The 20,903-nt window shown below is 41.4% G+C and overlaps 2 protein-coding genes across 12 annotated transcripts in view; both read left to right on the top strand.

Moving 5' to 3' along the window:
• Positions 1-18,593, top strand: part of sun1b (Sad1 and UNC84 domain containing 1b) — a 29,251-nt gene extending 10,658 nt beyond the window's left edge. For 4 of the 9 annotated variants that reach the window (XM_079645894.1, XM_079645897.1, XM_079645891.1 and 1 more), the window contains 21 exons: positions 3,807-4,001; positions 4,527-4,777; positions 5,339-5,641; positions 5,767-5,901; positions 6,331-6,459; positions 7,513-7,596; positions 8,366-8,476; positions 8,620-8,739; positions 8,857-8,950; positions 9,620-9,678; positions 10,196-10,398; positions 10,680-10,955; positions 11,058-11,150; positions 11,785-11,882; positions 11,992-12,136; positions 12,274-12,612; positions 12,734-12,818; positions 15,294-15,409; positions 15,873-16,040; positions 16,119-16,211; positions 16,298-18,593. In XM_079645894.1, the coding sequence (XP_079502020.1) occupies positions 3,880-4,001; positions 4,527-4,777; positions 5,339-5,641; positions 5,767-5,901; positions 6,331-6,459; positions 7,513-7,596; positions 8,366-8,476; positions 8,620-8,739; positions 8,857-8,950; positions 9,620-9,678; positions 10,196-10,398; positions 10,680-10,955; positions 11,058-11,150; positions 11,785-11,882; positions 11,992-12,136; positions 12,274-12,612; positions 12,734-12,818; positions 15,294-15,409; positions 15,873-16,040; positions 16,119-16,211; positions 16,298-16,414 (3,141 nt within the window). In that variant the 5' untranslated portion in view covers positions 3,807-3,879 and the 3' untranslated portion in view covers positions 16,415-18,593. Of the gene's footprint in view, positions 1-236; positions 1,329-3,806; positions 4,002-4,526; positions 4,778-5,338; positions 5,642-5,766; positions 5,902-6,330; positions 6,460-7,512; positions 7,597-8,365; positions 8,477-8,619; positions 8,740-8,856; positions 8,951-9,619; positions 9,679-10,195; positions 10,399-10,679; positions 10,956-11,057; positions 11,151-11,784; positions 11,883-11,991; positions 12,137-12,273; positions 12,613-12,733; positions 12,819-15,293; positions 15,410-15,872; positions 16,041-16,118; positions 16,212-16,297 lie in introns of those variants that run through there. The other 5 variants (XM_079645896.1, XM_079645895.1, XM_079645893.1 and 2 more) reach the window with 5 other exon arrangements.
• Positions 18,594-19,054: 461 nt separating this feature from the next.
• iqck (IQ motif containing K) overlaps positions 19,055-20,903 on the top strand; it is a 19,019-nt gene continuing 17,170 nt past the window's right edge. For all 3 annotated transcript variants that reach the window (XR_013801484.1, XM_079643891.1, XM_079643892.1), the window contains exons 1-4: positions 19,055-19,351; positions 19,846-19,970; positions 20,062-20,212; positions 20,656-20,753. Coding sequence is in view for 2 of the 3 variants with exons in the window: in XM_079643891.1 (XP_079500017.1) it covers positions 19,300-19,351; positions 19,846-19,970; positions 20,062-20,212; positions 20,656-20,753 (426 nt within the window). In the remaining variant the exon portion in view is untranslated. The remainder of the gene's footprint in view (positions 19,352-19,845; positions 19,971-20,061; positions 20,213-20,655; positions 20,754-20,903) is intronic.

Genomic DNA, 20,903 nt, shown 5'->3' with positions numbered 1-20,903 from the left:
AACGATCAGCTGATGTAGCTCAAGAAAACCAAATAGAAATGTGTCAAAATGTCATTGATCTTTTCAAATGCAAAGCCCAGCTGGTGTGTAGATTGTGAACTACCAGATACTTTCCCTTCCATGTGAACAACTTGGTGTCTCATTGTGTCCATGCTGTGTTCTCTGAACAGAGCACACTTTTTTGCATACACTATGCAAAGCAAGCAGGCAGGAGGTGGGTGGGTGGGTGGGTGGGTGGGTGGCTGGCAAGTCCCTTTTAGTGGCAGCAAAGCCAACATGGTACTGGAAGAGTAGACTCACCAGAAGGTATGTTACTAAAGTTACTTTCCTTTACCTTGGAGGAATGTGTCTTTTGTTGCTCCGCTTGGATCTGAAAGAACAGATTTTAACATAATGGCTGCTGCTGCGAATCCCAACCTGCCATAGAAAGTCTGTTGTTGTCTCCAGGGTACGAAATCCTGACAAGCCTGTAAACGGCCGACGCCAAAGTAATGGAGCTTCCACCCCTAGGGCAGACACTTTCTCAATGATGCAAACACATTCATCTTGTTGCAGTTACACCTGGATACATAGCTGGGATCCAGTTATCCCATCCTGTGTATATGCACCCTGAAATCTTGTTACATTTTTTAAAAGCATATTCTCTTACAAAAAACAAATGGGACTTGATAGCTTTTTGAGAAACAGTTTATTTTCATTATCAATCAGCTTTCTGGTGTTTAATTTGATTATTGGACGATTTATAAATAAATGAAAAAAACGAAATCCCAATAGAATTTCATTCAAGACCAATTTGTCCGACCAACAGATCCAAACCTAAAGTTATTGACTATTGTGGCCTGATCATTTTTAAAATATAATTTTAACTTTCTTTGACGCCTTTTCATGTCATCACATTTACACTACTGTTATCCATATATTTTCAAATATGATGATATTGTTGTTTCTTGCATTACCCTCTGATGTCCACCAACCTTGATCCCCATCCTGCATGTCCATGTGGCTGTGCATTATAATGTGCGGTTTTCAAATGTCGAATCCTTTCTGATCTAATGCTCTGTATAGTTGTGTTTTGTAAGAAAGCCAGCTGTGCCCACTGAGTGTGGGAAGAGAATCAAAGCTTCACTGTTATGTAAGGAGAGGTTCCAGGAAGCTGAATGTCAGGATGGAAGTGTCTTCTTTCTCCATGCTGTATGTCTGTCTCTTCATCTGTGTCTTTTTCACACAGTTCTGAAAGCACAATGTCTATTTTTATCAACCATGTGGGCCGTGGGTGCCGCCTGGGAGAGTGAACGGAACAGAGATCAATTTGGAAACCGATAACCACAGTGAGCAAAACCATTTCACATTGTTTACATCTTCTGATGAGACAGACTGGGGTTTGAACGGGGTGTGATAGCCAGCACATGAGGTTGATCTTTACTTTTGTGCAGTCCGGATTGGTTTATCATACAGAGTTTGTTGTTGTTAAAATGCAGATTTATCTATGTGTCTCTTTTTTTAATGAATGGCCAGGTAGAGCAACATATTGCTGCATTAATGATTGTGCCTAGCTGTAGGCCACACAGACAAACAGACACAAGTCAGTTTTCTTTCCCACACACGCCCTGCCATGCCCAGCAGAGAGTTAATGTGCCCCAGGCGCTCAGTCGGTAACACTACGACAGATCCTTATCCATTATGTTCTGGACTCGTTTGATAAACTGTGTTGCATGGGTTTGTTAGTAAAACACGGAGACATACCGTAGTGAAGTTGTCTGTTTGCTCAGGATGTAACCTGGTTCAGGATGTAACCGTTAAAAGACTTTAATATACTTCTTTATCAGACAAGCAGTGACAAAGATGGGATGGAAAATGGATTGTTCTGTGGTAATTGATTAACCTTGGTCTGTGTTATAAACACCGTGTTAGGTCCATGCTCAGCTCGGGCTGCTCGATTATGGCAAAAATCATAATCTCGATTATTTGGGTAAATAATTGATAAAACAATTATCCATTTACTTCGAAAAACATTAATTTATTGGACAAAACAAATTTGAACAGTATGTTTTTAACAGTTGATTACCCTGAACTTTAAGTATAATTCAACTGAAAACCCCAAAAATAATAATTTGAAAAAAAAAGAAAAAATAATAATCGTTTTTTCGATTACGTTGTTTTCGTAATCGTTGCAAGCCATAATCGTAATTGCGATTACAATACGATTTAATTGAGCAGCCCTATTCTCAGCTGTCCTTGCATGGCCTCACGTTCTTGTATTGAAGGCAGTGTGCAACTATCCCTCTCAGGCATCTAAGTAGTACAATAACATGGGCTCCATTGTGGGGTACAAATACATGCGTAACAGTTGATATGAAGGTAACTCACTACTCACCGTTGCATTCCTTCTTGGAGAGATTTCATAGGTATGTGAGTGGTAAGAGTTGCATTTGATGCATATCTGTGGATTTTCACGCACTTGAATGAATAAACTTCCCTCTCAAAGATCAATGGAAACGGAAGTGGTGTTGAGCCTTTTTAGTATTTCATAAACAAACAAACATGTGAACAAAGGCTTTGGTCCTAAACATGCGTCATCGTCTTTGGCATATGCTAAACAGTGGATTCTAGCTCTGGTGAGTCTCAGAACAACGGACCGTGGGCATGTGTTCAGAGGTTGGAGCAGGAGGCAGAGCGAGCACGCGAGCACATAATTGGCTCTGAGTTTGTAATCCTCAGCGTGTAAAGCCAGAGGGCGGGGCCAACGCTCAGGTTAGTTTGTTCTGTTAGTAGGACTTGGCCTTCATATACTCTCTGCTGTGCGAGGGCTCCTAGCAGGAAAGGTCCCTACTCTGGTCCAACAGGAAATGTATTCTGTGTCCTCCAGTGACAGATAAAGGGATTGGCTTCTCCTGTTCATCCTCCCTCTGCTGCCTGACCTAGTTGAGCCACATGCTAAGGGTTGAACACAGTCTGCAGTGTCCAGCTTGGTCAGGTAATTTCAGTTTTGTGTTATTAGAATTCCGAATTAAATACAAAAAAGGTCGACTTTAGTAAAAGCAAATCGATAAGAAAGATAGATTTTGTTTCTGTCTTATAAAATGTACCTTCTTTGCCACTGAAGAGGGAGTGTATAGCCATGCTGTTCTTTCTTTACATTACAATTGCTAAGAGGGATTAAACACATTTTTTAAAGTTTTTGTTCCAGTGAATTTTACAACACTTCGCGTTTTGCCTGTTAGTCACGTCTGAATGTTGGCCTAGATTCTGCCTTCCTACTCTGCCAGGTGGGTGTGGCCCCATGAGTCACAGCTGCACTAGGCATGGCAAAGTTTACAACATTCATGGTGTGTTACCACTTACGGTTGGCTTTTGGTTGCAGTGAGTGGAGTAGGTTTAGTTTTCATGCCTACATGCATTCTTTGGGATGTTTATCTGATGTATTTTTCCTATTGGACTTCCAGAAACCTTCTGTGCCTTTTCTGTTGTCGTTTTCTCTCTCCCTTGTGAGTGAGTCACTTCCTGTTAGGCCCACTGTCAGCTGCAGGGAACAACAATATTAGAGCTCTCTAAAAGGACGGTCTGTTCCTATCTTTTGTTTGGTTTTGTTTCAAAAGAAAGCTTCTCTGAAGATGGCACACACAAGTGTAGGAGATCTCTTATAAGTATTTGATATAAGGGTGAAGTCACTCGAGGCCTGTTAGTCGTTTGCAGATGAGTTACCGTGCAGAAGACTTCCCTCTCTGTGATTAACTGTCATTTTCTTTGTTCTTTTCCCCTCACTTTCCCGCTCTTTCTGCTCCACTCTTTCCTCCTGTCTCTCTCAGCTCTAGCTACTCAACAGCAGCGTTAGATTTTGAGAAAGAGCACCAGATTGCCGCTGTATACGAGTCGCCCAGGATGTCACGGCGGAGCCTGCGTCTGCAGACTGGTGCCGGACACTATGACAATGAAAGCCTGGCCGAATACTCCCATAACCACAGCGACAGCTACAGCTATACCAGCACCAAGAAAGAGACACGGTAAGACTAGCAATAGATGCTGACACTCCCACTTAACTAATACAGGGAATACATTAAATTAAGCATTAGCCTGCAGTTCAACTGTAAAAAAGGGACATTTTTTTAAAGTTCTCTTTTTTCATTTTTTTTATTATAATAAGAGTATGTTTTAATATTTATGTTGGCATGAAATTGAGTGATACAACCATTAAACTCCTTCATGGCTGATAATTATTGTCTATCCTAAAACAAAAGCTGTATTAAGACCAACAGCTGGACTGATGTTGTGCAGTAACTTGCAGTACAATGAGGAACACACTTAACTCTGAATACTGCCACTAAAAACGGTTAAAGGGTTGCATCCAGGCAGGATGTAGTGTATAAAGGCTGGCATTTTGACCAACTCGGCTAACTGACGCCCTTGAGTGCGTTTTTTTTGTCTGACCCCTACAATACTTTTCATTCTGTTGATCTTAACATGACTGGCCTTTTCGTATCCATGCAAGAAAACTCACGCTCTTCATGCTTCCTTTCTCTGCTCTCTAGGACGCTGCGAGGCAAAAAGCAGCAGTCCAGTTCCAGCTCCCGGTCTCTCTCCTTAAGCCAAGCTGCTACACCGAGGAAAACCCTCTCCTTCTCAGCCGCTAATACCCCAATCAACAACAGCAGCAGCGTCATTCATGAAAGCCACACAGCGTCTGATGGATCTCTACTCGCCTCCATCCTGGATCAGTCCAGCCTGAGACAACGCGCCGTCACCTCAACCACAACCACCACTTTTGTGGATGGGCACCGGGGTCAGTTCTATATTCTACTATCCACACTTTTGGCATTCGAGTATTTGTTTATTGAATTCCACCTTTCAGGATATTCAAGTTACATTACCTGCCTTCAAATTGACTGAAGCATCTCAGTTCTGTGTGAATGCGTTTCCCACATTGTGTAGTTGAGTCTTGAGCCTGTATCACAAAGCATGTTTGACTTTATCAGTTTTGATTTTTTAAATGAGTGATCTTGGATATCGGGCCTCAAAACTATTATTTTGAATGAGAAGCAATAGTATCAATAATAGTCTTAACGTAAAAAGGACAAAGACGTTAGCCTACATGGCGAGTGCTACATTTGACCAATACCACTTGCACCATTTTCCTTATTATGATGTATGCTGCAATGAATGGCCCTTTCACCTTGTAGTAAAAGATCTTGATACTTCCTCCATTACTGTATGTTTACTGTTCCCCTGTGTTATAGATAGAGCCATAGCACACTTGCTTGGTAATATCTTTACTACTACATTAAGCATTTTACAGTTCTCCTGTGTTTTAATGATTGTGTCTTAACACGCTGCTTTCTCTCAGGGAGGAATGACCACAGTTCGTCAAGTGTGAACGGTGACGCCAGCGCATCAAAGTCCCACACCGCAGTCGCCAATGGTTACATCTGCAAAGACTGCTCGTTTCACTCTCAGACGGAGTCCCCCATCACATGTTCGTCTTCATCATTATCATCATCATCTCAGGCCGCAGAAGCTTCCTCGGACGCCCTCTTTTCCTCTTCCTCGGACGCCCTCTTTTCCTCTTCCTCGGACGCCCACTTTTCCTCTTCCTCGTCACCCTTCACAAGCATATACTCCAGAGACAGGACTCGAAGGAACAAGCCAGGTGAGGGAATGTTAAGTTGGACTGAAATGTCACATTTGTCCTTCTGCGTGTTGAAAGTATTGGAGCTGGAATGTGCCAGTGTGTTGTGGTAATGAGAATATAATGGCGGTGGTGTCTCTCTGCAGGTGTCCTGGTGTCTATGTCTCACACGTGTATGCGCTACAGCAAGCGAGCCCTGGCTCCCATAGTGTCCTTAGTCACCCTGCTCTTCAACAATGTGCTCTGGCTCGGTTCAAGGGCAAAGAGCCCGCCAGGAAAAGGTACACAACAAGAGAAGTTCTTTACTCTTCAATCACTTCCCATCATACTCTGTTTTTTCTGTCTGTCATTTGATGTGGTATTTGTTCCTAAGCCATAAGTGAGATCCCCGAGACCTCGACGAAAAACTTGACTCATTTCTCTTTTGCAGATAGTTTGAAATCTCCACTTTCTTTCTGAGCAGGCATTTCATCTTCACTCTTAATGTGTCTGGCTGAGTCATCGCCTATTTCTATTTCACATGTGACTTTACCACCTCTCCTTGTATCTGGCTTCTCAAAGCGTCTTTTTGTTTTCCTCTTAGGGTTTCTATCTTCAGGGGATTTGATCCTAATATCACACATTTCTATTTGTTTTATGTTGTGTTTCTAGCCATGTATAGACTGTGAGTTTTGACTAACAGAGATTGTATGGGGCGGGTTTGTCACCAGGTGTCCTTGCGTCGTGTTCGGACTCAATGAAACAAGCCGTGTCCTCCAGTTTTTCCCAACTGTGGCTGTTTAAGCAGAACACTCTTCACAGGATGATGGGCCACAGGGCTAATGGCTATGAAGGACAAGGTACCAGCCGTAACGATAAAAGGCAAAGGTCAAGGGTCACAGCTCCTGACCTCCTCTGCTGCTCTTCTGTTAATACTCTTTCTTGTAACCATTTCTCTCCTTTCTCACCTCAGTCAAATGCCTTATATTAGAATGTGTCATTGAATTGACTTTGAAGAGCTTCTCGATAATCTCTGTTTCTCTCTTGGTCTGTTCAACTTTCACTTTCACATTGTTGCTTTCTATTTCTGAGGGAGGAAGTTTACTAGAAACTAAATTAAACTTGTACATTCCCAAGACTATTGCCTCCATTTAGACAGAACTATCACATGAAAAATAGAACATTGAGTTCTTCAGAAGATTAAAGCTTAACAATAAGAACTCCGGACATTGATAACTCTGCAGTTAAGGTTATCATTTGTACAAGGTCAGTTTTATTTCTAAGTAAACTGCTGATTTATATATCATACTATATACTCATTGAGATTCAAATGATTAAAGCTGGTTGTTCCACAGCTGCTGGTGAATGTCCTCTCAGGTCCATTTGCTGTCACCATGTATTAGAGCGGAACAATTGGGAAAACATATATTTGAGCAATTTCACTTATTTCGCATTTGCAAGATGATTCACTTTATTGGGAGGATGATACATTTTGGGTTACTGTTCTCATTACAACAAATGAAATATAAATATATATTTATTTTTGCGAGAATCTGTACCAAACAAAGATGGGCAGGGACATCTCTGCAGCAACACAATATTTAATTGCAGAATAATATTTTTGATATATATATATATGGATAATGCAATAATCCATATTGTGATTTGAATAAAGTACCAATTCATTTTTCAGCCCTACTGCTTGACCTGTTAGCTGTTTTCACGCAACCGTATTTTCACTGTCTTCATGATGACATCGAGATTTTCTGCAGGCCCGTTGATGACGTGCATTAACTCTCTTCTTCTTCTTCTTCTTCTTCTTCTTCTTCTTCTTGCATTGTTAAGCTCATCTCAATTTTCTCACACTACATGGTTTTTGTCATGTAAACAAATGTGTTGTATGTGTGTTGCAGCTCACTCAAGTTACTGTGGAAGCATGAATGTGAAGGACCTGGTGACTGAGGAGGCCTCACATCTTAAACTCAATGGTTCCCTGTGTAAGCAGAAACACACGCACGCACACACACACACACACACACACACACACACACACACACACACACACACACACACACGATCTCTTTCTCTCTATACTTGGAACGTTTGTGTGGTAGCTTTGAGTGACTTGGTTAATGATATGCGTGACCTGTGTTAGGACCACCAGGCAGAGGTTGTGTGAACTGCTTTAACAAGTCAGCAGCCTGTTGACCGTTATAACCAGCAGATACTTTCCTTTCAATGAAGTTAGTCCTTCAAACCTGTTTTAAGAGTCCAATTTAACATCAAAACGTACCTTCATAAGTGATGATACACTTTGGACTAGCAGCTTGCTTGTCTTCAAACTAGTTTGTTTTTATCTTCCACAAATAGTATAATAACAGATGTTTAACATAAGTGAATGAAGAGGTCAAGGGGTGGACGTTTCCAGAAATTGAGAAATAATCAAACAAATGTAAAAAAAAAAACTTTCATTAAGGAACCACAGCTGAGGAATGATCACGGGCATGTTCTCATACATCTAGCTGTCCTTGTTGTCATCACATATAGTATATTGCATATTGTTCATCATGCCTGCACGTGGTCCGCTTGAACGTTCTTTTTATTTCAAACCTAAATCAATACATTTGAATGTCTGTTCCTTCGCCTAATTACGAATTGCATAACTTTGTTTTTACTTGTAAGCCATCTTAATGTCATCCATTCACACATCCTTTGTTTTTTGTGTGTTTTCTGTTTGCCTGCCATCCATCATGTCGGCGTACACAGGCGATGACTGTAAAGGGAAGCAGCATTCAGAGACACACACCGTCCTCCTCACACAGTCCTCCAGGCCTCGACGCCTGGTGGGGGCGCTGTGGAGCGTCCTAGCTTATGCAGGTTAACCAGCAATTTACTTGCGTTGATAACATCCTGTATATCTACTGTTAGAAGAATGTGTTTAGTACTCATATGTTTATAACTGTGTGTCGATGAGTACACGCTGTAATTGATCAACTGAACTCTTTCCCCTTGTCTTCTAGGTCACTGTCTCCTGCAGCCAGGCTACTGTGTGGCGGGAGCCGGCAAAGCGTTGGGGTCAGGGGTCGGGACAGTGGTGCAGAGGCTGCTCTTCGTCTTCTGGATGCTCCTGGCTGCTCCAGGTCAGTGGAGTCATCTTGTTACAATGATGTGTCGTCTCTGCTTCTTCCTTTAACAGCTCGGTCAGCTTCTGATCTCATTCTCTGTGTGTGTGTCTTATATTTATTCCATCGTCCCAGTGAAGGCAGGCAGAGGACTCTTGTGGCTTCTTGCAACAGGATGGTACCAGCTGGTGTCTCTTGTGTCTCTTCTCAATGTCTTCTTTCTGACACGGTAAGCCCTATTTTTCTGAACCTTCCGGTGTTGCAATGCACAAAAGGGAAACAAAGAACAGCTTACATATTAACTGTTGTCAAAACGTTTAAAGAAAAAAATATTTTTGTAATAATTTATAAAATAAAAATGTAAAATTCATCTTCAATGTAAAAACTCATCTCTTTCGACTCCACTTCGAGCAATAAAATGACTAACAAAGCACTTATATACTAATAAAGGGCTGGCTTATCTAAAGCCAGTTGAGTAGCACTTGAGTGTTTTAGCTCTATGAAACCTGATGTACTTATATGATTCTGTTTTCTTCAAGTTTGTATTTTGTTGGTCGAATGCACTTATTGTAAATCGCTTTGGATAAAAGCGTCAGCTAAATGTAATGTAATGTCAAATGCATCGCTCGTAGTGATGAAATTGAATCTGCAGCCCCGAAAGGCTAAACGGAACTCACCTTCCCCTATTACTATTACAAAAAACGTCAACACTAACTGTTTAGCTCCAAACAGACGCAGTAAACAACTTGCTGATGAATATAGGACAGCATTAAGTGGCTAAAGAGAGGACATATTGGACTTGCGTGCACTCCAAGTGAATGCTATCTTTGCTCCACAACTGCTAGATGAATCAACAGCATGTACTTGTTTATCTGACCAGTGTATCTCTGTGTTTCAGATGCCTTCCTAAACTCTGGAGGCTCCTGCTTTTCCTTTTGCCCCTTTTGCTCCTCCTTGGTGAGTTGATCAGAAATGCTCTTTTCCTTTATCACATGGGTAACCTATTTACTGAGCAGGCACGAAAGAAAATCAGTCTGTACCGAGGCACTAGATGTCCTCTCAAGCACACATCCCCAGAGTATGATGCAAATCTAGAACCAGATTCAGGTCAGCCTTGCTGGGCTTCTTGTGAGTTACTTCACTCGGTTTCCTTTTTCCACTTACCTTGCGAGCTACTCCTTTTGGTTGACGTACTTTCCTCTCATTTCTGAGATATTATGTTTTAATATTAAATATGGATGCGCTTGTTCCAACACTTTATTGCATCTAATGTCTATGACGTTTAGGTTAATGGAAAGATGCCAACGTTTAAATAAAATGTAAATATAGTTTGAATAACAGTGTGTGCCGCTGTTATATTGGATGTAAAATACATTTCTGAAAGGGACCAAGTGTCACCACACACAAGATTGAGATTACAATGAGTGGCCAAAGAGTGTGCTATCAATCTTTACTTCCTGTTGTCTATATGCAGCGTTTTGGTTTTGGGGTCCGTCCGCTGCTGCCATACTTGCCTACCTCCCAGCCATAAACCTAACAGAGTGGCGTCCGGCGTCTCCCATCACCCTCCTGTCTAACTTGGTGCCAGCTGTAGCTCTGGCTCCTGCCTCTGTCCCCGTCCTTCCATCAGGGGCTCCAGTGGTGCAGACCCCCGCCACCCCGCTCTCACAGGCACCGGTAAGATGAAACCACGAGCAGCGCTAAAACACTGTTGGAAGTCACTGAGTAATATGAGTGTGTGTATAAACTATTACATTAAGTATGTTGCAGTTAAAGCACTTTCTAACAGACATTTGAAACGCCCAAAGTGCTTTGCCCTGTACTTCAGTGCACACAGACACAGTTTATAAATAAGAGAAGTAATGCTTTTGTGCTTCTGGTCATATGCAGGGCCGTCTTAGAGCCACCACACATTTTGACCTTTTTTCTGTATTTCTTCCAAATCTTCTCCTCCTCAGCCACTCCTCCCCCCTGTGGCAGTCTCTAGCATTGACTTGGAGCGCCTGGAACGTGTGGAGGGCAAATTAACCCTGCTGTTGGATCGAGTCCAGCAGGGTGAACATAAGCAGGATCAGAGTCACAGGGACGTGTTGGCTCTCTACAGCTCCCTGAAAGAGCATCTCCACACTGAGACAGACAGAGAGGCCCTGGGACTGTGGGTGTCCTCCCTGCTGGAGAACAGACTGGGCGTGTTGCGGGGAGAGCTGGAGCAGGAGAGTACACACAGAGCCCAGGTGAAGAGATTAGGATAAGTCCTGAGTTACAAGAGCAATGTTTTTGCTCTAAAGGCTCACTTGTATCTCACTTTCCTTTCTCTTGATCCCTTCTCCATGCAGAGTGCTGAGCAGCAGAAGAAGCACCAAGAGGGGCAGGCAACACGGCTGGCTGACTTAGAGTTGTGGCTCACTGCTCTGGCTGCCAAGACTGGGGTGCGTTTAGCAGAAACACTGCTCTTCTACTGAAAACCTCTTAACTATGTGTCTGCAAGATAGCTAATTTATAACACAATCATTCAAACTGAATATAAACCTTTTATATATATCTTCAAATAAACAGTAAAGGCAAGCAAGAAACATCTTATTAACCATGATTCAATGAAATAATCCACATTTCATTAAAGAGTAGAGGTCTAATGGTAAACGGTAACAAAGAATACACTGCAGGCAGTCATACAAAGCCTGACGTCTAAATATTAACGTTCAAGGTTTTTATTTGTCATACGAACATAGCTACAGTGTTGTTATGACGATGACAATCTCAGGTCACAGGCTCCTCCAACAGTGCAACCCAATAACACAGATAAACAGAAAAATATAATGCAAGTAAATACAAAAAGAAAAATAGTTTACAAAGTGAAATAGTGCAATAAGAGTCTATATGCAAGTTATTGGACAAACACAACTATTATTAAAGCATAAGCTAAGATATGGTTGTTTTCGGTCTGTTTACAAAGGAACAGTGTCGTGGTATTGAAAACATAATGTTCTTCCTAGAGAATTCAAACTGCCATTGTAGTTTGTTTTTTTGGCTTTCTTCAGTTTTTCTTCTTGATATTTATCGTAGGAGGTGCAACAGCGGCAGCAGCAGTATGAGCACGAGAAGCAGGAAAAGGAGGAGGAGGAGGAGGTTGTCCCTTCAGCAGCAGACACGGCTCCTGTCAGGTACAGACACCAGAAGAAATGCATTTCTTATTATGCGCTATTCACATTTTGTGAGCAAATTCTTCAAGATTATGGCAGCTCACATGTAGATGCTGTGTCTTCTTCTTAGTGTGGGAGTGAAGCAGGAGGAACATGATGCTCTGCTAGCGGAGGTGAAGAGACTTGAGCTGGAGCTGGGCAAAATCAGAAAGGATCTGCAGGGCGTTGTGGGATGCAAGGGCAAGTGTGAGCAGCTGGAAACACTGCAAGAGACGGTACGCAACACAACTATTAACACCTGTTTTGGCTATATTCTGCCCTCACTGTCTCACTGTGATGCAGTTTCCTGAATATTTAGTTCCTGGCATCCATTAGTTTTAATGATTGGTTCTCTGTGTATCTTTTCCCCCAGATATCAGCCCAGGTGTCCTCCCAGGTATCCTCCCAGGTATCCTCCCAGGTGCGTAAGGAGCTGCAGGCTTTGTTCTTCGGCAGTGGCGGGTCAGGAGCGGAGCAGGGAGAGGTGCCTGAGTCCCTGATCCTCTGGTTGTCTCAGCGCTACGTCAGCACCCCCGACCTGCAGGTCTCCCTCTCCTCACTGGAGCACAGCATCCTGAAAGACGTGTCCCTGCAGCTGGAGCTAAGCCGGGCTCAAACCCTGGGTGAGGCTGAGTTCCAAGCCAAGACCATCGTTCAGACCGTGAGCGGGAGCGTCCAGCACACTGCTGCTGCTGAGGGACTGACGAAAGAGGTAATGAACATAAACTGGACACATCCTTATTGCAGGGGAAGCTCTTTAAAAAATGTTATTGGCCATGTGTTTTGAGGCTCTTCTTTAATTTGTAAGTCTTGTGTTGTTGTCTACTCTCCAGCAAGTGGCGCTGATTGTCCAAAACGCTTTGAGGCTCTACTCCCAGGACCGAACCGGCCAGGTGGACTTTGCCCTGGAGTCTGGAGGTAAGAAGCAAGACTGACTTCACTATCAGCCTGTCTGTCAAAGTCAAGTTAGGCTGCATCCAAAAAATGGTTCTTGTACAGGGGTGTGTGTGGGTGTCAATAAATGGCTCATTTGTGTGATGTCATGTTTTCAACTTTGAACACCCCAATGTAGGACAAGTATACTTTTTTTCTCAACTGAACTTTTTTTTTTGTGACCTTGACATTTCCAACCGCAATTGAAAGCAAATGCATATTTTTCACGGCTACGACAAAAGAAGACGTTGGCTGGTGGTTACACTTCAGTAAAATACAAGTTTCTTAGACTGAAGTTGTTTTAAGCAGGGAGAGAGGGAGATGTTTTCTGTACTCTCTCACAACGTGATTATCCACCAGAGCGTCTCATTGGGCTGCGGTTCTCTAAACGTTAAATCTGTTTTAACTTTTCGAATTCACTCTGTGATTTTTTTCCTGAAGCTCATTTGCACTACCGTCATTTAGATGGGAGAATATGTTTTTTAACCTTACTGTCTGAGCTGTTGTGAATGCAGCTTTACTAATGGGTAGAAGGGATCAGCAAACTAGCTGCTCCATCACTTAGCATGGTGCGCTAATGCATGTCTCTTACATAATGAGGGTGCATGCATTAGTCAGGCTGGAGGACCACAGAGTATTAACAGCAAAAGCTCTGACTCTATTGTCAGGTGTGTTACTGAGCAGTCTGTTGACCTACATGAGAGGCACAGTAAGTATTCAGATATACTCCATATAATCACAACCACCTGTTGCATTTCCGGTCTGTCTCTACGATAGTGCAACTTGGGCTTGGGATTCAGAACCACTATACGTTAACAGACTTAGGTTGGCCTCTCACGATAAATAATTGCCATAAGCCAGGGCTCGACAGTAACGGTTGCCAGGTTGCCATTGGCAACCATTCAGAAAAAATGTCAACCACTTCTTGGCCTTTGGTTGCCATCAGTGGCAACCACTTTTTAACATGAAGAAATAAGGACAGCAAACAGCTAAATGTCTGCCCCAAAATAGATAAATGTTAATTATTTGTTGGATTAAGAGTGATATTTAATTATTGTTGTGACCAGTCGGAACCTGGTACTTAAATTGCACGTGCATTGGTGTGATTAATGAGCCAGAAAGCGATGCACGTTTACTCGCGTGCGCTATGCGCCGTGCGTTTGTTTTACAAAACATGGCGAAGCAAATTAACTTGTTTGACTGTGGGGTAAAAAGTCTCAACGAATGTTCAAAGTGATTCAACTGATAAAGCGCAAGGTGAACCCGAACGAAAAGCAAAGAGGACATGTGTAAAGTCTTGGGAGGCAAAATATATGTACATTCTGCTATGTTGTGCATTCACTTCCGGTAAAAGTTCCTTCAAAATAAGAGTCCCGATCTTATTACTATCAAAATAAAAGTGCAAAACGAAACTTTACCATAGGAAAATATTGGCATACAAATATAATCACTTCTATAAAAAGGTAACACATTTTAAATATAGTTAGACATATTAAAGGTAATTTACAGCATTAATAATTAATATCTAATTCTTGTCTGTGAATGGTTTTCATTTATTTAAGATTAGAAATGTATTAATCTGGCCAATCCAAGACTTCAATGCTGAAGGGCTAATGGATCTATGGTGGGGGTCAGCACAAAGGTCAAGAGAACCCACATTTGAAAGGGAGACAACGCTTGACAAAACTAGTGACTTGCTCAATTCCTTTGTGAGGGATCTGTGAAGAACACGACAACAGCTGCACTACTGGTATTTAGTATACCAGCAATTGAGGGTGGACAAGTTTACTACCACTTTAGTTTCAAATAATTGTGTTAATTACTTATTGTAAAGCATTTGAACATTCTTTTGTCGCATTTTCATTATTAAGTTAATTAAGTTTATTAAGTAACTGTATAGTATCTTAATTATTTAAAATATAAGGTGACTAAAAATGGCAACTGTATTTTCAGTTTTGGCAACCAAAAGCTGATGCCTGGTTGCCAGCCTGGCGACCACTTTTAAATGTTAGCGTTGAGCCCTGCATAAGCAATATTGTTTTTGTTTTGAGACCATTTTTTGCAAGTGACATATTGATAATATAACAGCACGCTGATATTGTACACACTTTGAAAGGGCCATGAGTATTCTAAAAAGGAGCTCTTTATTTCAGGCAGGGCAACGTGATGTTTGGGCGTATGCTTTCCCGTTAAGCTACTAACAGTTAGTTTGTTGTATGAGTCTCTCTCCTTTATGAGAAGTAAAAGCCAGGGGTTGAAGCCCATAATAAAGGAGAACTGTGCAGTCATGTAAGGACATGTTGACAGATGGCTTTAAGGATAAAGATGCTGGCGCAGTTGGAACCATACACCCAAGCGGAGTGTGCAGTATGATGGACTATCAACTTCCACTATGTATAACTACACAATAAAGTTCGACATTCAAATTGACACTTCCTCCCGTCTCCTGTGTGTTTTCAGGTGGCAGCATCCTCAGCACTCGCTGCTCTGAGACGTATGAGACCAAGACGGCCCTCATGAGTCTGTTCGGCCTGCCTCTCTGGTACTTCTCCCAGTCTCCACGGGTCGTCATCCAGGTGAGTGCCTCCAGGACTCCATGGGAGTAATGTTTATTTCACTAATGCAGTTTTTCACTGTTGTCTTAAAACAATGGCAAGGTGCTCATGTGAACTTTGAAAGCTTTCCTTAAAGCCTTTTATGCTGTCATTTCTCCTTCCTGCTTTTAGCAAGGAAACAGTTTTGCTTTGACTTACACAGACTGCTTAAGCACCATATTGGCTTTTGTCTCACATAAGATACACTCAAAGCTCACAGTAGGGGTATTCTAATGGCCACTCTTTAGAGAAAGAATAATTGCAGCGAGCAAAACCCTTTTACAAGTTCCTATCATTTAATCCTGTTATGAAATGTTTGCGATCATAGAGAGGTTCCTCTTTGGTTGATGAATAAATTGCTCAGTAGAAACACTCATTCACAAGTCCTTGTTGCCATTATGATGAAACCTATTTCAGCATTTCTACTCTCACTTCCTCTCCTCAGCCCGATGTGTACCCCGGTAACTGCTGGGCGTTCAAAGGCTCTCAGGGTTATCTGGTGATCCGGCTGTCCCTCAGGATCCTGCCCACATCCTTCTGTATGGAGCACATCCCTAAGGCCCTGTCTCCAACTGGAAACATCACCAGCGCGCCACGCAACTTCACTGTCTTTGTAAGAAACATAACATAAAGCCTTACAACTAGACACGCCGATACATTCCTATTTTGACTGATGTCTGTTTGTCTACAGGGTCTTGATGATGAGTACCAGGAAGAAGGGAAGCTGCTGGGGCAATACGTGTATGAGGAAGATGGAGAGTCACTGCAAACCTTTCCTGTTATGGTAACTTAAGACACGCCTCCTATTATTAATCAAAATGAAATCATTGTCTGCCAGGATGATCTGAATATCCCCCCCCTCTCTTTCAGGAGCAGAATGATGGGGCCTTTCAGATCATAGAGGTGCGCGTGCTGTCTAACTGGGGTCACCCAGAATACACCTGCATGTACCGCTTCAGAGTACATGGAGAACCTCGGCCTCAGTGATCCAGCCACTACCATCCACACTCATAAATGACATATCACAATATCTGTACATAGCTCTCGCCAACTTCTTTTTAAACAAAGGGGACGGGACTCGGCAGAACTCTGTGGACGTTTTTATATGAAAGACATGAAGACAATGAAGTTGTGGATTGTAAGGAATGTTTCCTGGCTGAATCGTGAACATGTGTTTTACAATACTAAAGAATCGCAGGATAGCCTGTATGTGGACCGAGTGATTTCAGAAGAAGAAGAGAACCTCAGAAAAAGCTAAAACTCCCAGTCCTCTTTTCGTCAAAATGCCTCTTGCACTGAATCAGCCCGTTAGGGTCGACCGGCTCCACGGAGCGGACACATCCATCCCTCTCTTGGCACCTTCCACTCCTACAGGGAGTTGGACGCTTAGAATGGGGTTTATGGAATTATAGACACATGTCCACCATTTCCTCGTCGGCCGCATCTCAGACTGATTTTGGTTTCTGTACTTAATCATCTATATTTAACTCTGATTTCCTGTCACTCTACTATTTTCAGGATCAAAGCCACTTTTGCCTGTGACACTGTACAGGCATGTCACTCCTTTTGTTGCTGTCAAGTCTCTGAAATGACTTTACCTGAGCTGTTTGGGCAGCCTTCAAAACTGCAAACCACTCAGTGGATATATAAAGTTCACTACATTCAAGGCCTCATGCATCCACCTAACCTTTTTTCTTTGGGAACTGAACATGTTGCCTATGGACAGGCTCTGAATGTCGTCTCAAGTGAATGCTTGATGCAAATCATCCTTTAACTTCACACCAACAGAAGCAATCAACACTGACCTGAGCTTTGAGCTGTTCTAGGAGGATCCTCACTTTGTAATTTAGACAAGATATGTGTATGGTTATGGATGGACTCCAGGATGAACCCTTGCATGATGTGACTCTTCCCAAACCATTCTCCTAACTTGTAAAGTAAATGCATCCTGGATTTACATGAGGTATGAAGGCGTGGGGTCCTGTGCCTGGATCTCAAAATACTAATGACAGATGTCGAAAGCTAACTAAAGACTGTAATTTAGCTTTAAACATCTTGCTGTCAAACGCTAAATGATTTAATTACTCCTGTAGACAAGAGTGTGATTTTTCTTTCCTGATTCTCTAAAGAGGTGACTGTGTCTCCCTCTAGCTCAGTTTTAAACGTCCTCCTCACATGGGCTCCTCTATTCTGAAACCCTGAAGGAATGTATTCTGTATATTTTACTGTTGATAGTCGGTCCTTTATAATATCTGCTTTTATCAGTGTTGCTTTATAAAAAAATCATCCTTTCATAATTATTACAATTATTATGTATTACTACCATGATTTCTACTGTTACTCATCGTGTTGTTTTCCTTTATTTTGTTTAGTTTTTTGGGGGGGGGGTTGGATGTCGAAGGATGCACTGCAATGACTTGTGAGAGAAATGTTTGTGGCACAGGTCTTCAGAATTTGTTTTTTTAAATTGAGGGTGTATGTATTCATTAATTTTGGTTCCAAACATGGGGAAGTATAAATTGTTATGTATAAAAAAATGTTATGTTCACAATATTATTTATTAACAAGTCAATTAGTGAAGGCAAGATGTGACTTACTGCGATGTATATTTTGTCAAAAGCTGTTCAGTGCATTTTGGAAGCATCTTGGGACTTTTTTTTTTTTTTTTAAAGATAAATGGCTATTTTTGTTCAGTCATGAGATGACTTAACTGCTTTGGAATGTATTCCAATAAAGATTTTAATTTTGAAGAACTTCTCTGAGTAATATAATAATGACTAAAGAAAGACTAATATAATATTGCTATGCTCTTTCAGCAAAGGATATATCTTGCATTTTGATCATCGTGAAATACGTGTTTTGCATTGCAATATTATTTTTTTTGGTAAATGATTTGTTTAAAGCTGATAGTTAAAGATGTGACATCATTTAGGACTGAACTTTTGCTACAATAGCACAAAATGATGGCCCATCAGTAATATAATATGGCTAAACTCAAAGAAACAACTAAATACAAAATGACAAAGTGGTATGAAACAAAAATCCCTTATAAAATAACAATTACAGTTTTAACTATTAGCTTATGGTGTTTGATGAGTTGCGCTGTGAAGCCAAAGATCTACTAATTTAAAATGGTTAAATACTTGATTAAAAACTGGCATCTTGATTATTTGAAATGAATGTGTAATCTAGTAATTCAAGGAGTGTTTCCATGTTTCTTACAGGCACAAGAGGGTTAATAACTATAAATGTATGGTTAAGCAATATCACTCACACATAACAGAGAGAATTTACACAAAATGCTGACATCAGACAATTAACTAGTGAAGGATACAGGTAATTAAAAACTCATTTATTATTAGTAGTTTATATTAAACCAAATGTAAAAATAATTATTTTGTTTCTTCGAAAGGTAAAGCCTTTTGTCAATCAATTTCTATATGTATGCTGCCCTCTAGCGGCGAACACCGGAACAATATATTTAAAATACACACATTGTTTTCCATGAATTGCACCGTTCTGGTACATTTTAATCTACAGTTTGCAACTACGTCAGCCTAATGTATTACACATTGTGCACGAGAAGTGTCAATATCCCGTAGGTATTGAAAACACTAGTTCATTTAGAGACTAAAGGTTGACACATTTGAATCAATGTTCGGTGAGACATCGTGTGTTTATACCAGGAACTGTTTACAGGTATTGCTTTAGTTATTACTATGTTTGTTTACAGCTTTGAGCACCTGTTTGTTGAACATTATCTTCCAGCTCTACTATTCTGCTCTTATTTTATGAACGGAAATCATCAGCATGACGACTTCCTTAGCAACCTAGCGTGTCCATAGCAACAGTCGGAGCTAACAGGCGGAATAATGGCAAATGTTATCTGTTCCAAAAAATCCCTTTGGCAACAAGTTTGTGAAGGTAAGCCAACCGTGTTTTATTTGTTCAAACCTCCTGTCGTGTTCTGGTCAAATCTAACCGATTTACTCCTTTCATCAATCAACCATTGTGTTTTATATGTTGTTGCTTCAAGACCTCATGATATTCTCCACAGCAGGCATTTGAACATATTTGACCACATGTCTTTTTTAGTGGTTTAGTCAACTTTGTGACACCTTCGATGTTCCTAGTCATAGGAAATGATTGGACATATCCCTAGATTATTTTTCATCCATCAGACAGATACACACCAACAAATCGACAACCATGTTCATTTTGCAACACATTTTAAGTGTTTCTTCTTTGTATATTTACTGCAGTTATTCATGTAAACCAGTAGTCTGAGACATTGTTCACAGCTTAAAAAGGTTTTATTGAACCAGGAACACCGGAGTAAGGGGGGAGAATCAAAGCTTCTTTTTTTTTTTTTTAAGTAAATGGTGTCAAATGATAGCATATGTTTTGTGTTTTTGTAGAGTTTGAAGCGGAGCATCCCAGTCCTCCCAGTGCTTTGTGGACAGAAAGCAGCTCAGGGACAAATCTCTCCCAGTACAGCGCCAGTAAACCCTCCCCGGTCTTCTGTGGACTCCCCGCAGCCAAGGTCAGCTCACCCTTTAGTTTCTTTATCTCTGTGGCTGACTAGTTTCCATCCTGTCACACTGGCATCCTCTGAACTGAATTGTTTTCAATAGGTGTGTGTGGACGATGACCCTCTCAGAGACTTTGACTCTCTGCTTTGCCACCCTGCTCTTCCTGGCTACTCTGTGTTAGGAAAACCTTGTCTTTCAAAAATGAAGCGTCCCCCTGCAGCTGAAGCTATGATGCCTTCACAACTACATAAAAGTAAGATGATGATCATATTAAACTTGTTTTGTTAAGCATTTTTCAAAACACTTACAAAGATATATATACAAGAAGAAAAAACACCCCAATAAAACCGTAAGGTAAAAGGAGGTAAAGGAGAAGTTGTGAAAGAGGGATTAAAACCGGACTGCACAGGGAGAAAAACACTGTAACTGATTCAGCTTTCCCTGCAGAGTGCAACAGACATTTAGTTTTGTGTGTGTGTGTGTGTGTGTGTGTGTGTGTGTGTGTGTGTGTGTGTGTGTGTGTGTGTGTGTGTGTGTGTGTGTGTGTGTGTGTGTGTGTGTGTGTGTGTGTGTGTGTGTGTGTGTGTGTGTGTGTGTGTGTGTGTGTGTGTGTGTGTGTGTGTGTGTGTGTGTGTGTGTGTGTGTGTGTGTGTGTGTGTGTGTGTGTGTGTGTGTGTGTGTGTGTGTGTGTGTCAGGTCCTGTCACTCATTTTTTGGAGCAGAGAGTGTTTCCAGTGTTATTGCCTGGACTGGAAGCTTTGCTGACAGAAGCACGGAAACATGGCTGCCTGGAGGTCTGTATTTATTTTTGATAAATGTTTTACCACAAATTAGTCTAATTAAAACTTGGGCAACAAATTATGAATATGTTTGATTGCATTGTTTCTTAGAATAGATATGGTCAAATGGACATCATTTCCTTAAGCACTAAGTGCAGTTTTTAA

The sequence above is a fragment of the Notothenia rossii genome (genome assembly GCF_949606895.1).
Source record: "Notothenia rossii genome assembly, chromosome: 8".
Lineage (NCBI taxonomy): Eukaryota > Metazoa > Chordata > Actinopteri > Perciformes > Nototheniidae > Notothenia > Notothenia rossii.
Note: the sequence above shows the minus strand (reverse complement) of the source record. Positions and strands in the feature narration are given on the sequence as shown.